General features: G+C 42.3%; 1 protein-coding gene across 31 annotated transcripts in view; it reads right to left on the bottom strand.

Annotated features, from left to right (window-relative positions):
- LOC139762982 (negative elongation factor D-like) overlaps nt 1-19,673 on the bottom strand; it is a 303,098-nt gene that overhangs the window by 224,645 nt on the left and 58,780 nt on the right. For all 31 annotated transcript variants that reach the window (XM_071688451.1, XM_071688450.1, XM_071688452.1 and 28 more), the window contains one exon: nt 139-229. In XM_071688451.1, coding sequence (XP_071544552.1) covers nt 139-229 — 91 coding nt within the window. The remainder of the gene's footprint in view (nt 1-138; nt 230-19,673) is intronic.

Here is a 19,673-nt window from a genome sequence, read left to right as displayed (position 1 = left end):
TCTAACTTCAGAAGATGTCAAGAGTGATAACATCAGATGTCTAATAAAATAAAGGTGTAGGCTGGTGAAAATGAGATGAAAACATTTTTCATATTTTGTTGTTTAAGATGACTCGGAGATATGTCAGTCCTCACTTATGGAACATGCCATGCCAGTTTGACTTTGGAGTAAGCTTTCTGGGGGTCAAATGTTGTGACTAGCCTCTCTCCTTCTTCCAAATCACAGGTTCCTAAAAATGGGGAAAATAAATCACATCAAAAAGGAATTCTTATAATGACTTCCATGTTTTTAGAAAAATCCTAAATGACATTCTCCTCTGAACTCCTCACAGCAAATAAATCGAGTAGTATCTTTCATTCGACTAGTCATCCCTACCTTCTGTACTTCAACTGGTCCCCTTCTATAAAATCACCCACTTCTTTACCTAACTGATTTCTCTCTAAATATACCCTCACCTAAAGATTCTTGTTGTTTTCTCAACCAGTAACTTTCCAGTAACTCTCCTTCTTAGTCTTGCCTACTATTTCTCATAAAACAACGTGTAGATTCTAAAAGTTTCTGAATCACAAAAATTCAAATGGTTTTGAAAATCAATTTCCCACAATTGCTTGTAGATTTATGTGCTGAAAAAGGACTGGTGATTGGGAATACCTGGTTTAAAAAGCGAGATATACATAAGTATACGTATGTAAGTAAGAGAGATGGCCAGAGAGCGTTATTGGATTACGTGTTAATTGATAGACGCACGAAAGAGAGACTTTTGGATGTTAATGTGCTGAGAGGTGCAACTGGAGGGATGTCTGATCATTATCTCGTGGAGGCAAAGGTGAAGATTTGTGGGGGTTTTCAGAAAAGAAGAGAGAATGTTGGGGTGAAGAGAGTGGTGAGAGTAAGTGAGCTTGGGAAGGAGACTTGTGTGAGGAAGTACCATGAGAGACTGAGTACAGAATGGAAAAAGGTGAGTGGGGGAGGAATGAGATGTATTTAGAGAAGCAGTGATGGCTTGCGCAAAAGATGCTTGTGGCATGAGAAGCGTGGGAGGTGGATTGATTAGAAAAGGTAGTGAGTGGTGGGATGAAGAAGTAAGATTATTAGTGAAAGAGAAGAGAGAAGCATTTGGACGATTTTTGCAGGGAAAAAATGCAAATGAGTGGGAGAGGTATAAAAGAAAGAGGCAGGAGGTCAAGAGAAAGGTGCAAGAGGTGAAAAAGAGGGCAAATGAGAGTTGGGATGAGAGAGTATCATTAAATTTCAGGGAGAATAAAAAGATGTTTTGGAAGGAGGTAAATAAAGTGCATAAGACAAGGGAGCAAATAGGAACTTCAGTGAAGGGGGCTAATGGGGGAGGTGATAACAAGTAGTGGTGATGTGAGAAGGAGATGGAGTGAGTATTTTGAAGGTTTGTTGAATGTGTTTGATGATAGAGTGGCAGATATAGGGTGTTTTGGTCGAGGTGGTGTGCAAAGTGAGAGGGTTAGGGAAAAATGATTTGGTAAACAGAGAAGAGGTAGTAAAAGATATGCGGAAGATGAAAGCCGGCAAGGCAGCAGGTTTGGATGGTATTGCAGTGGAATCTATCAAAAAAGGGGGTGACTGTATTGTTGACTGGTTGGTAAGGTTATTTAATGTATGTATGATTCAGAGAAGAGGTAGTAAAAGCCTTGCGGAAGATGAAAGCCGGCAAGGCAGCAGGTTTGGATGGTATTGCAGTGGAATTTATTAAAAAAGGGGGTGACTGTATTGTTGACTGGTTGGTAAGGTTGTTTAATGTATGTATGACTCATGGTGAGGTGCCTGAGGATTGGCGGAATGCGTGCATAGTGCCATTGTACAAAGGCAAAGGGGATAAGAGTGAGTGCTCAAATTACAGAGGTATAAGTTTGTTGAGTATTCCTGGTAAATTATATGGGGGGGTATTGATTGAGAGGGGTGAAGGCATGTACAGAGCATCAGATTGGGGAAGAGCAGTGTGGTTTCAGAAGTGGTAGAGGATGTGTGGATCAGGTGTTTGCTCTGAAGAATGTATGTGAGAAATACTTAGAAAAGCAAATGGATTTGTATGTAGCATTTATGGATCTGGAGAAGGCATATGATAGAGTTGACAGAGATGCTCTGTGGAAGGTATTAAGAATATATGGTGTGGGAGGCAAGTTGTTAGAAGCAGTGAAAAGTTTTTATCGAGGATGTAAGGCATGTGTACGTGTAGGAAGAGAGGAAAGTGACTGGTTCTCAGTGAATGTAGGTTTGCGGCAGGGGTGTGTGATGTCTCCATGGTTGTTTAATTTGTTTATGGATGGGGTTGTTAGGGAGGTAAATGCAAGAGTCTTGGAAAGAGGGGCAAGTATGAAGTCTGCTGGGGATGAGAGAGCTTGGGAAGTGAGTCAGTTGTTGTTCGCTGATGATACAGCACTGGTGGCGGATTCATGTGAGAAACTGCAGAAGCTGGTGACTGAGTTTGGTAAAGTGTGTGGAAGAAGAAAGTTAAGAGTAAATGTGAATAAGAGCAAGGTTATTAGGTACAGTAGGTTGAGGGTCAAGTCAATTGGGAGGTGAGTTTGAATGGAGAAAAACTGGAGGAAGTGAAGTGTTTTAGATATCTGGGAGTGGATCTGGCAGCGGATGGAACCATGGAAGCGGAAGTGGATCATAGGGTGGGGGAGGGGGCGAAAATTCTGGGGGCCTTGAAGAATGTGTGGAAGTCGAGAACATTATCTCGGAAAGCAAAAATGGGTATGTTTGAAGGAATAGTGGTTCCAACAATGTTGTATGGTTGCGAGGCGTGGGCTATGGATAGAGTTGTGTGCAGGAGGATGGATGTGCTGGAAATGAGATGTTTGAGGACAATGGGTGGTGTGAGGTGGTTTGATCGAGTGAGTAACGTAAGGGTAAGAGAGATGTGTGAAAATAAAAAGAGCGTGGTTGAGAGAGCAGAAGAGGGTGTTTTGAAGTGGTTTGGGCACATGGAGAGAATGAGTGAGGAAAGATTGACCAAGAGGATATATGTGTCGGAGGTGGAGGGAACGAGGAGAAGAGGGAGACCAAATTGGAGGTGGAAAGATGGAGTGAAAAAGATTTTGTGTGATCGAGGCCTGAACATGCAGGAGGGTGAAAGGAGGGCAAGGAATAGAGTGAATTGGAGCGATGTGGTATACCGGGGTTGACGTGCTGTCAGTGGATTAAATCAAGGCATGTGAAGCGTCTGGGGTAAACCATGGAAAGCTGTGTAGGTATGTATATTTGCGTGTGTGGACGTATGTATATACATGTGTATGGGGGGGGGGGCCATTTCTTTCGTCTGTTTCCTTGCGCTACCTCGCAAACGCGGGAGACAGCGACAAAGTATAAAAAAAATATATATATATATATATATATATATATATATATATATATATATATATATATATATATATATATATATGTATATGTGTATATACGTATACGTTGAAATGTATAGGTATGTATATGTGCGTTTGTGGGCGTGTATGTATATACATGTGTATGTGGGTGGGTTGGGCCATTTCTTTCGTCTTTTTCCTTGCACTACCTTGCTAATGCAGGAGACAGTGACAAAGTACAATAAATATATAAATAAATAAAATATATGATTCATGGTGAGGTGCCTGAGGATTGGCGGAATGCATGCATAGTGCCATTGTACAAAGGCATAGGGGATAAGAGTGAGTGCTCAAATTACAGAGGTATAAGTTTGTTGAGTATTCCTGGTAAATTATATGGGAGGGTATTGGTTGAGAGGGTGAAGGCGTGTACAGAGCATCAGATTGGGGAAGAGCAGTGTGGTTTCAGAAGTGGTGGAGGATGTGTGGATCAGGTGTTTGCTTTGAAGAATGTATGTGAGAAATACTTAGAAAAGCAAATGGATTTGTATGTAGCATTAATGGATCTGGAGAAGTTATATGATAGAGTTGATAGAGATGCTCTGTGGAAGGTACTAAGAATATATTTGTGTGGGAGGCAAGTTGTTAGAAGCAGTGAAAAGTTTTTATCGAGGATGTAAAGCATGTGTACATGTAGGAAGAGAGGAAAGTGATTGGTTCTCAGTGAATGTAGGTTTGCGGCAGGGGTGTGTGATGTCTCCATGGTTGTTTAATTTGTTTATGGATGGGGTTGTTAGGGAGGTGAATGCAAGAGTTTTGGAAAGAGGGGCAAATATGAAGTCTGTTGTGGATGAGAGAGCTTGGGAAGTGAGTCAGTTGTTGTTCGCTGATGATACAGCGCTGGTGGCTGATTCATGTGAGAAACTGCAGAAGCTGGTGACTGAGTTTGGTAAAGTGTGTGAAAGAAGAAAGTTAAGAGTAAATGTGAATAAGAGTAAGGTTATTAGGTACAGTAGGGTTGAGGGTCAAGTCAATTGGGAGGTAAGTTTGAATGGAGAAAAACTGGAGGAAGTAGTGTTTTAGATATCTGGGAGTGGATCTGACAACGGATGGAACCATGCAAGCGGAAGTGAATCATAGGGTGGGGGAGGGGGCGAAAATTCTGGGAGCCTTGAAGAATGTGTGGAAGTCAAGAACATTATCTAGGAAAGCAAAAATGGGTATGTTTGAAGGAATAGTGGTTCCAACAATGTTGTATAGTTGCGAGACGTGGGCTATGGATAAAGTTGTGCGCAGGAGGGTGGATGTGCTGGAAATGAGATGTTTGAGGACAATGTGTGGTGTGAGGTGGTTTGATTGAGTAAGTAATGTAAGGGTAAGAGAGATGTGTGGAAATAAAAAGAGCATGGTTGAGAGAGCAGAAGAGGGTGTTTTGAAATGGTTTGGGCACATGGAGAGAATGAGAGAGGAAAGATTGACAAAGAGGATATATGTGTCGGAGGTGGAGGGAACGAGAAGTGGGAGACCAAATTGGAGGTGGAAAGATGGAGTAAAAAAGATTTTGAGTGACCGGGACCTGAACATGCAGGAGGGTGAAAGGCGGGCAAGGAATAGAGTGAATTGGATCGATGTGGTATACCGGGGTAGACATGCTGTTAATGGATTGAATCAGGGCATGTGAAGCGTCTGGGGTAAACCATGGAAAGTTGTGTGGGGCCTGGATGTGGAAAGGGAGCTGTGGTTTCGGGCATTATTACATGACAGCTAGAGACTGAGTGTGAACGAATGGGGCCTTTGTTGTCTTTTCCTAGCGCTACCTCGCACACATGAGGGGGGGAGGGGGATGTTATTCCATGTGTGGCGAGGTGGCAATATGAATGAATAAAGGCAGTGTGAATTGTGTGCATGTGTATATATGTATGTGTCTGTGTGTATATATATGTGTACTGTGAGATGTATGGGTATGTATATTTGCGTGTGTGGACGTGTATGTATATACATGTGTATGGGGGTGGGTTGGGCCATTTCTTTCGTCTGTTTCCTTGTGCTACCTCGCAAATGTGGGAGACAGTGACAAAGCAAAATAAATAAATAAAATACAATTTCCCAGGAATACTCAACAAATTTATACCTCTGTAATTTGAGCACTCATCTTTATCCCCTTTGCCTATGTACAATGGCACTATGCAAGCATTCCACCAATCCTCAGGCACCTCACCATGAGTCATACATACATTAACTAGACATACCAACCAGTCAGCAACACAGTCACCCCCTTTTTCAATAAATTCCACTGCAATACCATCCAAAACCACTGTCTTGCCAGCTTTCATCTTCCGCAAAGCTTCCACTCCCTCTTCTCTGTTTACCAAATCATTCTCCCTAACCCTCTCACTTCGCACATGAATGTGGCCTTTTTTGGTCTGCTTAACTGGTGCTACCTCGCTGACGCAGGGGGGTGGTGATGCTGTTTCCTGTGGGGTGGCACAGGTAATTGAAGAAAGCAAGCAAGTATTAATATGTAACTTTGTATATATATGTATAAGTGTGTATGTACATGTGCATGTATGGGTGTCTATGTATATATGTGTATATGAGTGGATGGGCCATTATTTGTCTGTTTCCCGCATCAGTGGGAAACAGCAATTAAATATAACAAATAAACATATATAAATATTAATAATTAACACAGACTAAAAAGAGCTAGAAAATCAAAAAATAAAATATCAAAGCCTAAAATAAATGAACTTGGAGAAACTAACAAACAGCCATGTCAAACATAGCAATCCAAGACCAGAAATTATCACCCAGTGCACTGAAAGAGGTATATAAAAAAGGACATGGAAAAGCAACAAATTAAGTACAACAGTCATATCTATCTATCTACGTGTATATCTCTGATGACCTTTCCTTTTGGAAACTCCCTCAAGGGGATGGCCATAGCATAACTCTCCTCACCCTAATAGACCACCCTAATATTCCTACCAACTACAACTACCTAACATCTCTGCCTGATCTTCCAGCCTACTACTTCTATGTAAAGCTCCCACCTAATTCTATCTACTACTTCTACTTAATTTTTTTTTTTTTTTTTTTTTTTTTTTATACTTTGTCGCTGTCTCCCGCGTTTGCGAGGTAGCGCAAGGAAACAGACGAAAGAAATGGCCCAACCCCCCCCCCCATACACATGTACATACACACGTCCACACACGCAAATATACATACCTACACAGCTTTCCATGGTTTACCCCAGACGCTTCACATGCCTTGCTTCAATCCACTGACAGCACGTCAACCCCTGTATACCACATGACTCCAATTCACTCTATTTCTTGCCCTCCTTTCACCCTCCTGCATGTTCAGGCCCCGATCACACAAAATCTTTTTCACTCCATCTTTCCACCTCCAATTTGGTCTCCCTCTTCTCCTCGTTCCCTCCACCTCCGACACATATATCCTCTTGGTCAATCTCTCCTCACTCATTCTCTCCATGTGCCCAAACCATTTCAAAACACCCTCTTCTGCTCTCTCAACCACGCTCTTTTTATTTCCACACATCTCTCTTACCCTTACGTTACTTACTCGATCAAACCACCTCACACCACACATTGTCCTCAAACATCTCATTTCCAGCACATCCATCCTCCTGCGCACATCTCTATCCATAGCCCACGCCTCGCAACCATACAGCATTGTTGGAACCACTATTCCCTCAAACATACCCATTTTTGCTTTCCGAGATAATGTTCTCGACTTCCACACATTTTTCAAGGCTCCCAAAATTTTTGCCCCCTCCCCCACCCTATGATCCACTTCCGCTTCCATGGTTCCATCCGCTGACAGATCCACTCCCAGATATCTAAAACACTTCACTTCCTCCAGTTTTTCTCCATTCAAACTCACCTCCCAATTGACTTGACCCTCACCCCTACTGTACCTAATAACCTTGCTCTTATTCACATTTACTCTCAACTTTCTTCTTCCACACACTTTACCAAACTCAGTCACCAGCTTCTGCAGTTTCTCACATGAATCAGCCACCAGCGCTGTATCATCAGCGAACAACAATTGACTCACTTCCCAAGCTCTCTCATCCCCAACAGACTTCATACTTGCCCCTCTTTCCAGGACTCTTGCATTTACCTCCTTTACAACCCCATCCATAAACAAATTAAACAACCATGGAGACATCACACACCCCTGCCGCAAACCTACATTCACTGAGAACCAATCACTTTCCTCTCTTCCTACACGTACACATGCCTTACATCCTCGATAAAAACTTTTCACTGCTTCTAACAACTTGCCTCCCACACCATATATTCTTAATACCTTCCACAGAGCATCTCTATCAACTCTATCATATGCCTTCTCCAGATCCATAAATGCTACATACAAATCCATTTGCTTTTCTAAGTATTTCTCACATACATTCTTCAAAGCAAACACCTGATCCACACATCCTCTACCACTTCTGAAACCGCACTGCTCTTCCCCAATCTGATGCTCTGTACATGCCTTCACCCTCTCAATCAATACCCTCCCATATAATTTACCAGGAATACTCAACAAACTTATACCTCTGTAATTTGAGCACTCACTCTTATCCCCTTTGCCTTTGTACAATGGCACTATGCACGCATTCCGCCAATCCTCAGGCACCTCACCATGAGTCATACATACATTAAATAACCTTACCAACCAGTCAACAATACAGTCACCCCCTTTCTTAATAAATTCCACTGCAATACCATCCAAACCTGCTGCCTTGCCGGCTTTCATCTTCCGCAAAGCTTTTACTACCTCTTCTCTGTTTACCAAATCATTTTCCCTAACCCTCTCACTTTGCACACCACCTCGACCAAAACACCCTATATCTGCCACTCTGTCATCAGACACATTCAACAAACCTTCAAAATACTCATTCCATCTCCTTCTCACATCACCGCTACTTGTTATCACCTCCCCATTTACGCCCTTCACTGAAGTTCCCATTTGCTCCCTTGTCTTACGCACCCTATTTACCTCCTTCCAGAACATCTTTTTATTCTCCCTAAAATTTACTGATAGTCTCTCACCCCAACTCTCATTTGCCCTTTTTTTCACCTCTTGCACCTTTCTCTTGACCTCCTGTCTCTTTCTTTTATACTTCTCCCACTCAATTGCATTTTTTCCCTGCAAAAATCGTCCAAATGCCTCTCTCTTCTCTTTCACTAATACTCTTACTTCTTCATCCCACCACTCACTACCCTTTCTAAACAGCCCACCTCCCACTCTTCTCATGCCACAAGCATCTTTTGCGCAATCCATCACTGATTCCCTAAATACATCCCATTCCTCCCCGACTCCCCTTACTTCCATTGTTCTCACCTTTTTCCATTCTGTACACAGTCTCTCCTGGTACTTCCCCACACAGGTCTCCTTCCCAAGCTCACTTACTCTCACCACCTTCTTCACCCCAACATTCACTCCTCTTTTCTGAAAACCCATACCAATCTTCACCTTAGCCTCCACAAGATAATGATCAGACATCCCTCCAGTTGCACCTCTCAGCACATTAACATCCAAAAGTCTCTCTTTCGCACGCCTGTCAATTAACACGTAATCCAATAACGCTCTCTGGCCATCTCTCCTACTTACATAAGTATACTTATGTATATCTCGCTTTTTAAACCAGGTATTCCCAATCATCAGTCCTTTTTCAGCACATAAATCTACAAGCTCTTCACCATTTCCATTTACAACACTGAACACCCCATGAATACCAATTATTCCCTCAACTGCCACATTACTCACCTTTGCATTCAAATCACCCATCACTATAACCCGGTCTCGTGCATCAAAACCGCTAACACACTCATTTAGCTGCTCCCAAAACACTTGCCTCTCATGATCTTTCTTCTCATGCCCAGGTGCATATGCACCAATAATCACCCACCTCTCTCCATCAACTTTCAATTTTACCCATATTAATCGAGAATTTACTTTCTTACATTCTATCACATACTCCCACAACTCCTGTTTCAGGAGTATTGCTACTCCTTCCCTTGCTCTTGTCCTCTCACTAACCCCTGACTTCACTCCCCAGACATTTCCAAACCACTCTTCCCCTTTACCCTTGAGCTTCGTTTCACTCAGAGCCAAAACATCCAGGTTCCTTTCCTCAAACATACTACCTATCTCTCCTTTTTTCACATCTTGGTTACATCCACACACATTTAGGCACCCCACTCTGAGCCTTCGAGGAGGATGATCACTCCCCGCGTGACTCCTTCTTCTGTTTCCCATTTTAGAAAGTTAATACAAGGAGGGGAGGATTTCCGGCCCCCCGCTCCCGTCCCCTCTAGTCGCTTTCTACGACACGCGAGGAATACGTGGGAAGTATTCTTTCACCCCTATCCCCAGGGATAATATACATATATATATATACATATACACACACACACACACACACACACATATGCACATACACACACACACACACACATACATATATATACATATGAAAAATGTAAGAACAATTTAGAAACAAACTTTTAGCTTGAAATGAATGAAAAAAAATGAATGTCACATAATGGTTCAACCTCTGGCTATGGAAAAGGAAATGTACAATTTATTCACACAAACGTCAATAGCAGTTCTCATCAATTTCACCACTGTGTCAATAAGCTTCAATGTCTAAGCTACATTTTTCTCCAACTTCACTATTTTCTTCTACTTAATATTAACGTTAATTTGCTGAGAGGAGCAACTGGAGGGATGTCTGATCATTATCTTGTGGAGGCTAAGGTGAAGATTTGTATGGGTTTTCAGAAAAGAAGAGTGAATGTTGGGGTGAAGAGGGTGGTGAGAGTAAGTGAGCTTGGGAAGGAGACTTGTGTGAGGAAGTACCAGGAGAAACTGAGTACAGAATGGAAAAAGGTGAGAACAATGGAAGTAAGGGGAGTGGGGGAGGAATGGGATGTATTTAGGGAATCAGTGATGCATTGCGCAAAAGATGCTTGTGGCATGAAAAGCGTGGGAGGTGGGTTGATTAGAAAGGGTAGTGAGTGGTGGGATGAAGAAGTAAGATTATTAGTGAAAGAGAAGAGAGAGGCATTTGGACGATTTTTGCAGGGAAAAAATGCAATTGAGTGGGAGATGTATAAAAGAAAGAGACAGGAGGTCAAGAGAAAGGTGCAAGAGGTGAAAAAGAGGGCAAATGAGAGTTTGGGTGAGAGAATATCATTACATTTTAGGGAAAATAAAAAGATGTTCTGGAAGGAGGTAAATAAAGTGCGTAAGACAAGGGGGTAAATGGGAACTTCAGTGAAGGGCGCTAATGGGGAGGTGAATACAAGTAGTGGTGACGTGAGAAGGAGATGGAGTGAGTATTTTGAAGGTTTGTTGAATGTGTTTGATGATAGAGTGGCAGATATACGGTGTTTTGGTCTAGGTGCTGTGCAAAGTGAGAGGGTTAGGAAAATGATTTGGTAAACAGAGAAGAGGTAGTAAAAGCTTTGTGGAAGATGAAAGCCGGCAAGGCAGCAGGTTTGGATGGTATTGCAGTGGAATTTATTAAAAAAGGGGGTGACTGTATTCTTGACTGGTTGGTAAGGTTATTTAATGTATGTATGACTCATGGTGAGGTGCCTGAGGATTGGCGGAATGCATGCATAGTGCCATTGTACAAAGGCAAAGAGGATAAGAATGAGTGTTCAAATTACAGAGGTATAAGTTAGTTGAGTATTCCTGGTAAATTATATGGGAGGGTATTGATTGAGAGGGTGAAGGCATGTACAGAGCATCAGATTGGGGAAGAGCAGTGTGGTTTCAGAAGTGGTAGAGGATGTGTGGATCAGGTGTTTGCTTTGAAGAATGTATGTGAGAAATACTTAGAAAAGCAAATGGATTTGTATGTAGCATTTATGGATCTGGAGAAAGCATATGATAGAGTTGATAGAGATGCTCTGTGGAAGGTATTAAGAATATATGATGTGGGAGGCAAGTTGTTAGAGGCAGTGAAAACTTTTTATCGAGGATGTAAGGCATGTGTATGTGTAGGAAGAGAGGAAAGTGATTGGTTCTCAGTGAATGTAGGTTTGTGGCAGGGTTGTGTGATGTCTCCATGGTTGTTTAATTTGTTTATGGATGGGGTTGTTAGGGAGGTGAATGCAAGAGTTTTGGAAAGAGGGGCAAGTATGAAGTCTATTGTGGATGAGAGAGCTTGGGAAGTGAGTCAGTTGTTGTTCGCTGATGATACAGCGCTGGTGGCTGATTCATGTGAGAAACAGCAGAAGCTGGTGGCTGAGTTTGGTAAAGTGTGTGAAAGAAGAAAGTTAAGAGTAAATGTGTATAAGAGCAAGGTTATCAGGTACAGTAGGGTTGAGGGTCAAGTCACTTGGGAGGTAAGTTTGAATAGAGAAAAACTGGAGGAAGTAAAGTGTTTTAGATATCTGGGAGTGGATCTGGCAGCAGATGGAACCATGGAAGTGGAAGTGAATCATAGGGTGGGGGAGGAATCAAAAATCCTGGGAGCCTTGAAGAATGTTTGGAATTCGAGAACATTATCTCAGAAAGCAAAAATGGGTATGTTTGAAGAATAGTGGTTCCAACAATGTTGTATGGTTGCGAGGCGTGCGCTATGGATAGAGTTGTGCGCAGGAGGGTGGATGTGCTGGAAATGAGATGTTTGAGGACAATGTGTGGTGTGAGGTGGTTTGATCGAGTAAGTAATGTAAGGGTAAGACAGATGTGTGGAAATAAAAAGAGTGTGGTTGAGAGAGCAGAAGAGGGTGTTTTGAAATGGTTTGGGCACATGGAGAGAATGAGTGAGGAAAGATTGACAAAGAGGATATATGTGTCGGAGGTGGAGGGAACGAGCAGAAGTGGGACACCAAATTGGAGGTGGAGAGATGGAGTGAAAAAGATTTTGAGTGACTGGGACCTGAACATGCAGGAGGGTGAAAGGCGGGCAAGGAATAGAGTGAATTGGATCGATGTGGTATACCGGGGTAGACTTGCTGTTAATGGACTGAATCAGGGCATGTGAAGCGTCTGGGGTAAACCATGGAAAGTTGTGTGGGGCCTGGATGTGGAAAGGGAGCTGTGGTTTCGGGCATTATTACATGACAGCTAGAGACTGAGTGTGAACGAATGGGGCTTTTGTTGTCTTTTCCTAGCGCTACCTCGCACACATGAGGGGGGAGGGGGGGTGTTATTCCATGTGTAGTGAGGTGGCGATATGAATGAATAAAGGCAGTGTGAATTGTGTGCATGTGTATATATGTATGTGTCTGTGTGTGTATATATATGTGTACTGTGAGATGTATGGGTATGTATATTTGCGTGTGTGGACGTGTATGTATATATATGTGTATGGGGGTGGGTTGGGCCATTTCTTTCGTCTGTTTCCTTGTGCTACCTCGCATATGTGGGAGACAGTGACAAAGCAAAATAAATAAATAAAATACAATTTCCCAGGAATACTCAACAAATTTATACCTCTGTAATTTGAGCACTCACCTTTATCCCCTTTGCCTTTGTACAATGGCACTATGCAAGCATTCCACCAATCCTCAGGCACCTCACCATGAGTCATACATACATTAACTATACATACCAACCAGTCAGCAACACAGTCACCCCCTTTTTTAATAAATTCCACTGCAATACCATCCAAAACCACTGTCTTGCCGGCTTTCATCTTCCGCAAAGCTTCCACTCCCTCTTATCTGTTTACCAAATCATTCTCCCTAACCCTCTCACTTCGCACATGAATGTGGCCTTTTTTGGTCTGCTTAACTGGTGCTACCTCGCTGACGCAGGGGGGTGGTGATGCTGTTTCCTGTGGGGTGGCACGGGTAATTGAAGAAAGCAAGCAAGTATTAATATGTAACTGTGTATATATATGTATAAGTGTGTATGTACATGTGCATGTATGGGTGTCTATGTATATATGTGTATATGAGTGGATGGGCCATTATTCGTCTGTTTCCCGCATCAGTGGGAAACAGCAATTAAATATAACAAATAAACATATATAAATATTAATAATTAACACAGACTAAAAAGAGCTAGAAAATCAAAAAATAAAATATCAAAGCCTAAAATAAATGAACTTGGAGAAACTAACAAACAGCCATGTCAAACATAGCAATCCAAGACCAGAAATTATCACCTAGTGCACTGAAAGAGGTACATAAAAAAGGACATGGAAAAGCAACAAATTAAGTACAACAGTCATATCTATCTATCTACGTGTATATCTCTGATGACCTTTCCTTTTGGAAACTCCCTCAAGGGGATGGCCATAGCATAACTCTCCTCACCCTAATAGACCACCCTAATATTCCTACCAACTACTACTACCTAACATCTCTGCCTGATCTTCCAGCCTACTACTTCTATGTAAAGCTCCCACCTAATTCTATCTATTACTTCTACTTAATATTAATGTTAATTTGCTGAGAGGTGCAACTGGAGGGATGTCTGATCATTATCTTGTGGAGGCTAAGGTGAAGATTTGTATGGGTTTTCAGAAAAGAAGAGTGAATGTTGGGGTGAAGAGGGTGGTGAGAGTAAGTGAGCTTGGGAAGGAGACTTGTGTGAGGAAGTACCAGGAGAGACTGAGTACAGACTGGAAAAAGGTGAGACCAATGGAAGTAAGGGGAGTGGGGGAGGAATGGGATGTATTTAGGGAATCAGTGATGGATTGTGCAAAAGATGCTTGTGGCATGAGAAGCGTGGGAGGTGGGTTGATTAGAAAGGGTAGTGAGTGGTGGGATGAAGAAGTAAGATTATTAGTGAAAGAGAAGAGAGAGGCATTTGAACGATTTTTGCAGGGAAAAAATGCAAATTAGCAGGAGAGGTATAAAAGAAAGAGGCAGGAGGTCAAGAGAAAGGTGCAAGAGGTGAAAATAAGGAAAAATGAGAGTTGGGGTGAGAGTATCATTAAATTTCAGGGAGAATAAAAAGATGTTTTGGAAGGAGGTAAATAAAGTGCATAAGACAAGGGAGCAAATGGGAACTTCAGTGAAGGGGGCTAATGGGGAGGTGATAACAAGTAGTGGTGATGTGAGAAAGAGATGGAGTGAGTATTTTGAAGGTTTGTTGAATGTGTTTGATGATAGAGTGGCAGATATAGGGTGTTTTGGTCAAGGTGGTGTGCAAAGTGAGAGGGTTAGGGAAAATTATTTGGTAAATAGAGAAGAGGTAGTAAAAGCTTTACGGAAGATGAAAGCCGGCAAAGCAGCAGGATTGGATGGTATTGCAGTGAAATTTATTAAAAAAGGGGGTGACTGTATTCTTGACTGGTTGGTAAGGTTATTTAATGTATGGAAAAAGGTGAGAACAATGGAAGTAAGGGGAGTGGGGGAGGAATGGGATGCATTTAGGGAATCAGTGATAGATTGCGCAAAAGATGCTTGTGGCATGAGAAGAGTGGGAGGTGGGTTGATTAGAAAGGGTAGTGAGTGGTGGGATGAAGAAGTAAGAGTATTAGTGAAAGAGAAGAGAGAGGCATTTGGACGATTTTTACAGGGAAAAAATGCAATTGAGTGGGAGATGTATAAAAGAAAGAGACAGGAGGTCAAGAGAAAGGTGCAAGAGGTGAAAAAAAGGGCAAATGAGAGTTGGGGTGAGAGAGTATCATTAAATTTTAGGGAGAATAAAAAGATGTTCTGGAAGGAGGTAAATAAAGTGCGTAAGACAAGGGAGCAAATGGGAACTTCAGTGAAGGGCTCAAATGGGGAGGTGATAACAAGTAGTGGTGATGTGAGAAGGAGATGGAGTGAGTATTTTGAAGGTTTGTTGAATGTGTTTGATGATAGAGTGGCAGATATAGGGTGTTTTGGTCGAGGTGGTGTGCAAAGTGAGAGGGTTAGGGAAAATGATTTGGTAAACAGAGAAGAGGTAGTGAAAGCTTTGCGGAAGATGAAAGCCGGCAAGGCAGCAGGTTTGGATGGTATTGCAGTGGAACTTATTAAAAAAGGGGGTGACTGTATTGTTGACTGGTTGGTAAGGTTATTTAATGTATGTATGACTCATGGTGAGGTGCCTGAGGATTGGTGGAATGCGTGCATAGTGCCATTGTACAAAGGCAAAGGGGATAAGAGTGAGTGCTCAAATTACAGAGGTATAAGTTTGTTGAGTATTCCTGGTAAATTATATGGGAGGGTATTGATTGAGAGGGTGAAGGCATGTACAGAGCATCAGATTGGGGAAGAGCAGTGTGGTTTCAGAAGTGGTAGAGGATGTGTGGATCAGGTGTTTGCTTTGAAGAATGTATGTGAGAAATACTTAGAAAAGCAAATGGATTTGTATGTAGCATTTATGGATCTGGAGAAAGCATATGATAGAGTTGATAGAGATGCTCTGTGGAAGGTACTAAGAATATATGGTGTGGGAGGAAAGTTGTTAGAAGCAGTGAAAAGTTTTTATCGAGGATGTAAGGCATGTGTACGTGTAGGAAGAGAGGAAAGTGATTGGTTCTCAGTGAATGTAGGTTTGCGGCAGGGGTGTGTGATGTCTCCATGGTTGTTTAATTTGTTTATGGATGGGGTTGTTAGGGAGGTAAATGCAAGAGTTTTGGAAAGAGGGGCAAGTATGAAGTCTGTTGGGGATGAGAGAGCTTGGGAAGTGAGTCAGTTGTTGTTCGCTGATGATACAGCGCTGGTGGCTGATTCATGTGAGAAACTGCAGAAGCTGGTGACTGAGTTTGGTAAAGTGTGTGGAAGAAGAAAGTTAAGAGTAAATGTGAATAAGAGCAAGGTTATTAGGTACAGTAGGGTTGAGGGTCAAGTCAATTGGGAGGTGAGTTTGAATGGAGAAAAACTGGAGGAAGTGAAGTGTTTTAGATATCTGGGAGTGGATCTGGCAGCGGATGGAACCATGGAAGCGGAAGTGGATCATAGGGTGGGGGAGGGGGCGAAAATGCTGGGGGCCTTGAAGAATGTGTGGAAGTCGAGAACATTATCTCGGAAAGCAAAAATGGGTATGTTTGAAGGAATAGTGGTTCCAACAATGTTGTATGGTTGCGAGGCGTGGGCTATGGATAGAGTTGTGCGCAGGAGGATGGATGTGCTGGAAATGAGATGTTTGAGGACAATGTGTGGTGTGAGGTGGTTTGATCGAGTGAGTAACGTAAGGGTAAGAGAGATGTGTGGAAATAAAAAGAGCGTGGTTGAGAGAGCAGAAGAAGGTGTTTTGAAGTGGTTTGGGCACATGGAGAGAATGAGTGAGGAAAGATTGACCAAGAGGATATATGTGTCGGAGGTGGAGGGAACGAGGAGAAGAGGGAGACCAAATTGGAGGTGGAAAGATGGAGTGAAAAAGATTTTGTGTGATCGAGGCCTGAACATGCAGGAGGGTGAAAGGAGGGCAAGGAATAGAGTGAATTGGAGCGATGTGGTATACCGGGGTTGACGTGCTGTCAGTGGATTAAATCAAGGCATGTGAAGCGTCTGGGGTAAACCATGGAAAGCTGTGTAGGTATGTATATTTGCGTGTGTGGACGTATGTATATACATGTGTATGGGGGGGGGGGTTGGGCCATTTCTTTCGTCTGTTTCCTTGCGCTACCTCGCAAACGCGGGAGACAGCGACAAGGTATAATAATAATAATAAAAAATGATTCATGGTGAGGTGCCTGAGGATTGGCGGAATGCTTCCATAGTGCCATTGTACAAAGGCAAAGGGGATAAGAGTGAGTGCTCAAATTACAGAGGTATAAGTTTGTTGAGTATTCCTGGTAAATTATATGGGAGGGTATTGATTGAGAGGGTGAAGGCGTGTACAGAGCATAAGATTGGGGAAGAGCAGTGTGGTTTCAGAAGTGGTAGAGGATGTGTGCATCAGGTGTTTGCTTTGAAGAATGTATGTGAGAAATACTTAGAAAAACAAATGGATTTGTATGTAGCATTTATGGATCTGGAGAAGGCATATGATAGAGTTGATAGAGATGCTCTGTGGAAGGTACTAAGAATATATGGTGTGGGAGGCAAGTTGTTAGAAGCAGTGAAAACTTTTTATCGAGGATGTAAGGCATGTGTACATGTAGGAAGAGAGGAAAGTGATTGGTTCTCAGTGAATGTAGGTTTGCGGCAGGGGTGTGTGATGTCTCCATGGTTGTTTAATTTGTTTATGGATGGGGTTGTTAGGGAGGTGAATGCAAGAGTTTTGGAAAGAGGGGCAAGTATGCACTCTGTTGTGGATGAGAGAGCTTGGGAAGTGAGTCAGGTGTTGTTCGCTGATGATACAGCGCTGGTGGCTGATTCATGTAAGAAACTGCAGAAGCTGGTGACTGAGTTTGGTAAAGTGTGTGAAAGAAGAAAGTTAAGAGTAAATGTGAATAAGAGCAAGGTTATTAGGTACAGTAGGGTTGAAGGTCAAGTCAATTGGGAGGTAAGTTTGCATGGAGAAAAACTGGAGGAAGTAAAGTGTTTTAGATATCTGGGAGTGGATCTGGCAGCGGATGGAACCATGGAAGCGGAAGTGAATCATAGGGTGGGGGAGGGGGCGAAAATCCTGGGAGCCTTGAAGAATGTGTAGAAGTCGAGAACATTATCTCGGAAAGCAAAAATGGGTATGTTTGAAGGAATAGTGGTTCCAACAATGTTGTATGGTTGCGAGGCGTGCGCTATGGATAGAGTTGTGCGCAGGAGGGTGGATGTGCTGGAAATGAGATGTTTGAGGACAATGTGTGGTGTGAGGTGGTTTGATCGAGTAAGTAATGTAAGGGTAAGAGAGATGTGTGGGAATAAAAAGAGCGTGGTTGAGAGAGCAGAAGAGGGTGTTTTGAAATGGTTTGGGCACATGGAGAGAATGAGTGAGGAAAGATTGACCAAGAGGATATATGTGTCGGAGGTGGAGGGAACGAGGAGAAGTGGGAGACCAAATTGGAGGTGGAAAGATGGAGTGAAAAAGATTTTGAGTGATCGGGGCCTGAACATGCAGGAGGGTGAAAGGCGTGCAAGGAATAGAGTGAATTGGATCGATGTGGTATACCGGGGTTGACATGCTGTAAGTGGATTGAATCAGGGCATGTGAAGCGTCTGGGGTAAACCATGGAAAGTTGTGTGGGGCCTGGATGTGGAAAAGGGGCTGTGGTTTCGGGCATTATTGCGTGACAGCTGGTGACTGAGTGTGAACGAATGGGGTCTTTGTTGTCTTTTCCTAGTGCTACCTCGCACACATGAGTGGGGAGGGAGATGGTATTCCATGTGTGGCGAGGTGGCGATGGGAATGAATAGGGGCAGACAGTGTGAATTGTGTGCATGGGTATATATGTATGTGTCTGTGTGTGTATATATATGTGTACATTGAGATGTATAGGTATGTATATTTGTGTGTGTGAGCGTGTGTGTGTGTGTGTACATTGTGTATGGGGGTGGGTTGTGCCATTTCTTTCGTCTGTTTCCTTGCGCTACCTCGCAAACGCAGGAGACAGCGACAAAGCAAAATAATAATAATAATAATAAGTGATGGTTACAGCTTAGCAAGTATTCAGTACAATACACAGCATGGACATGCCCAGTATTTGGTTACATCTCACTTTCATAACACCTAGATGGTATAACTCTACAACAGTCCTACCCTATACACAGGTATAAATTACTACAATACTAAGTCGTATATGTGGCAAATTCTTTCTATGGAAATACCTGGTATACACAGCCACATTCTACCGTGGTCAGGACAAGGTTATATTTTACCATGACATCGACTTGCACATAGTTATACTGCAATACGCCCACTGTGTGGTTATGCCTTAAAAGTAATAGCTAATGCATTATTACTCTGAACACTGTGAAACATGTTCTATGTTTCCATATCAACAACTTGCCAGGTACTCTGATTACAAATCACTACAGTAACACAGTAAATAACTGTACAAGATCATCATGATATCAAATGCTGTTACATCTTACCAGAGGTTCTGCATCAGGAGCCTCATCCCAGGCACGGGTTTCAAATTCTTCCTCCATTGTTTGAATCTAAAAAGAAGAAAAAAAAAAACTCATGAAATTACACTTTCCACAACATGAAAATAGAGCCTGTGTTGGCTGCTGCATAAAGTCCAAATTATCACCAAATGATGAAAAGTGCTGATCACTTTTACCAAAACAAAAATCTATGTACTTCTCAAAAAAGTACCTTAATTGCGAGAAAATTGCATCTATGAGTAAATAAGATTTTGTTATAATAAACTAAAGAGAAATTTGCATCCATGGGTAAATAAGATTTTGACATAATAAACTTAGAATATGTGGGTTACAATACGTACATACACGATAGCTGTTTTAATTTTGTATGCATCTGCGGGTACTATCATTCAAGAAAAATTTATGTGACCGAGTA

The sequence above is a fragment of the Panulirus ornatus genome, chromosome 45 (genome assembly GCF_036320965.1).
Source record: "Panulirus ornatus isolate Po-2019 chromosome 45, ASM3632096v1, whole genome shotgun sequence".
NCBI classification, from domain to species: domain Eukaryota; kingdom Metazoa; phylum Arthropoda; class Malacostraca; order Decapoda; family Palinuridae; genus Panulirus; species Panulirus ornatus.
Note: the sequence above shows the minus strand (reverse complement) of the source record. Positions and strands in the feature narration are given on the sequence as shown.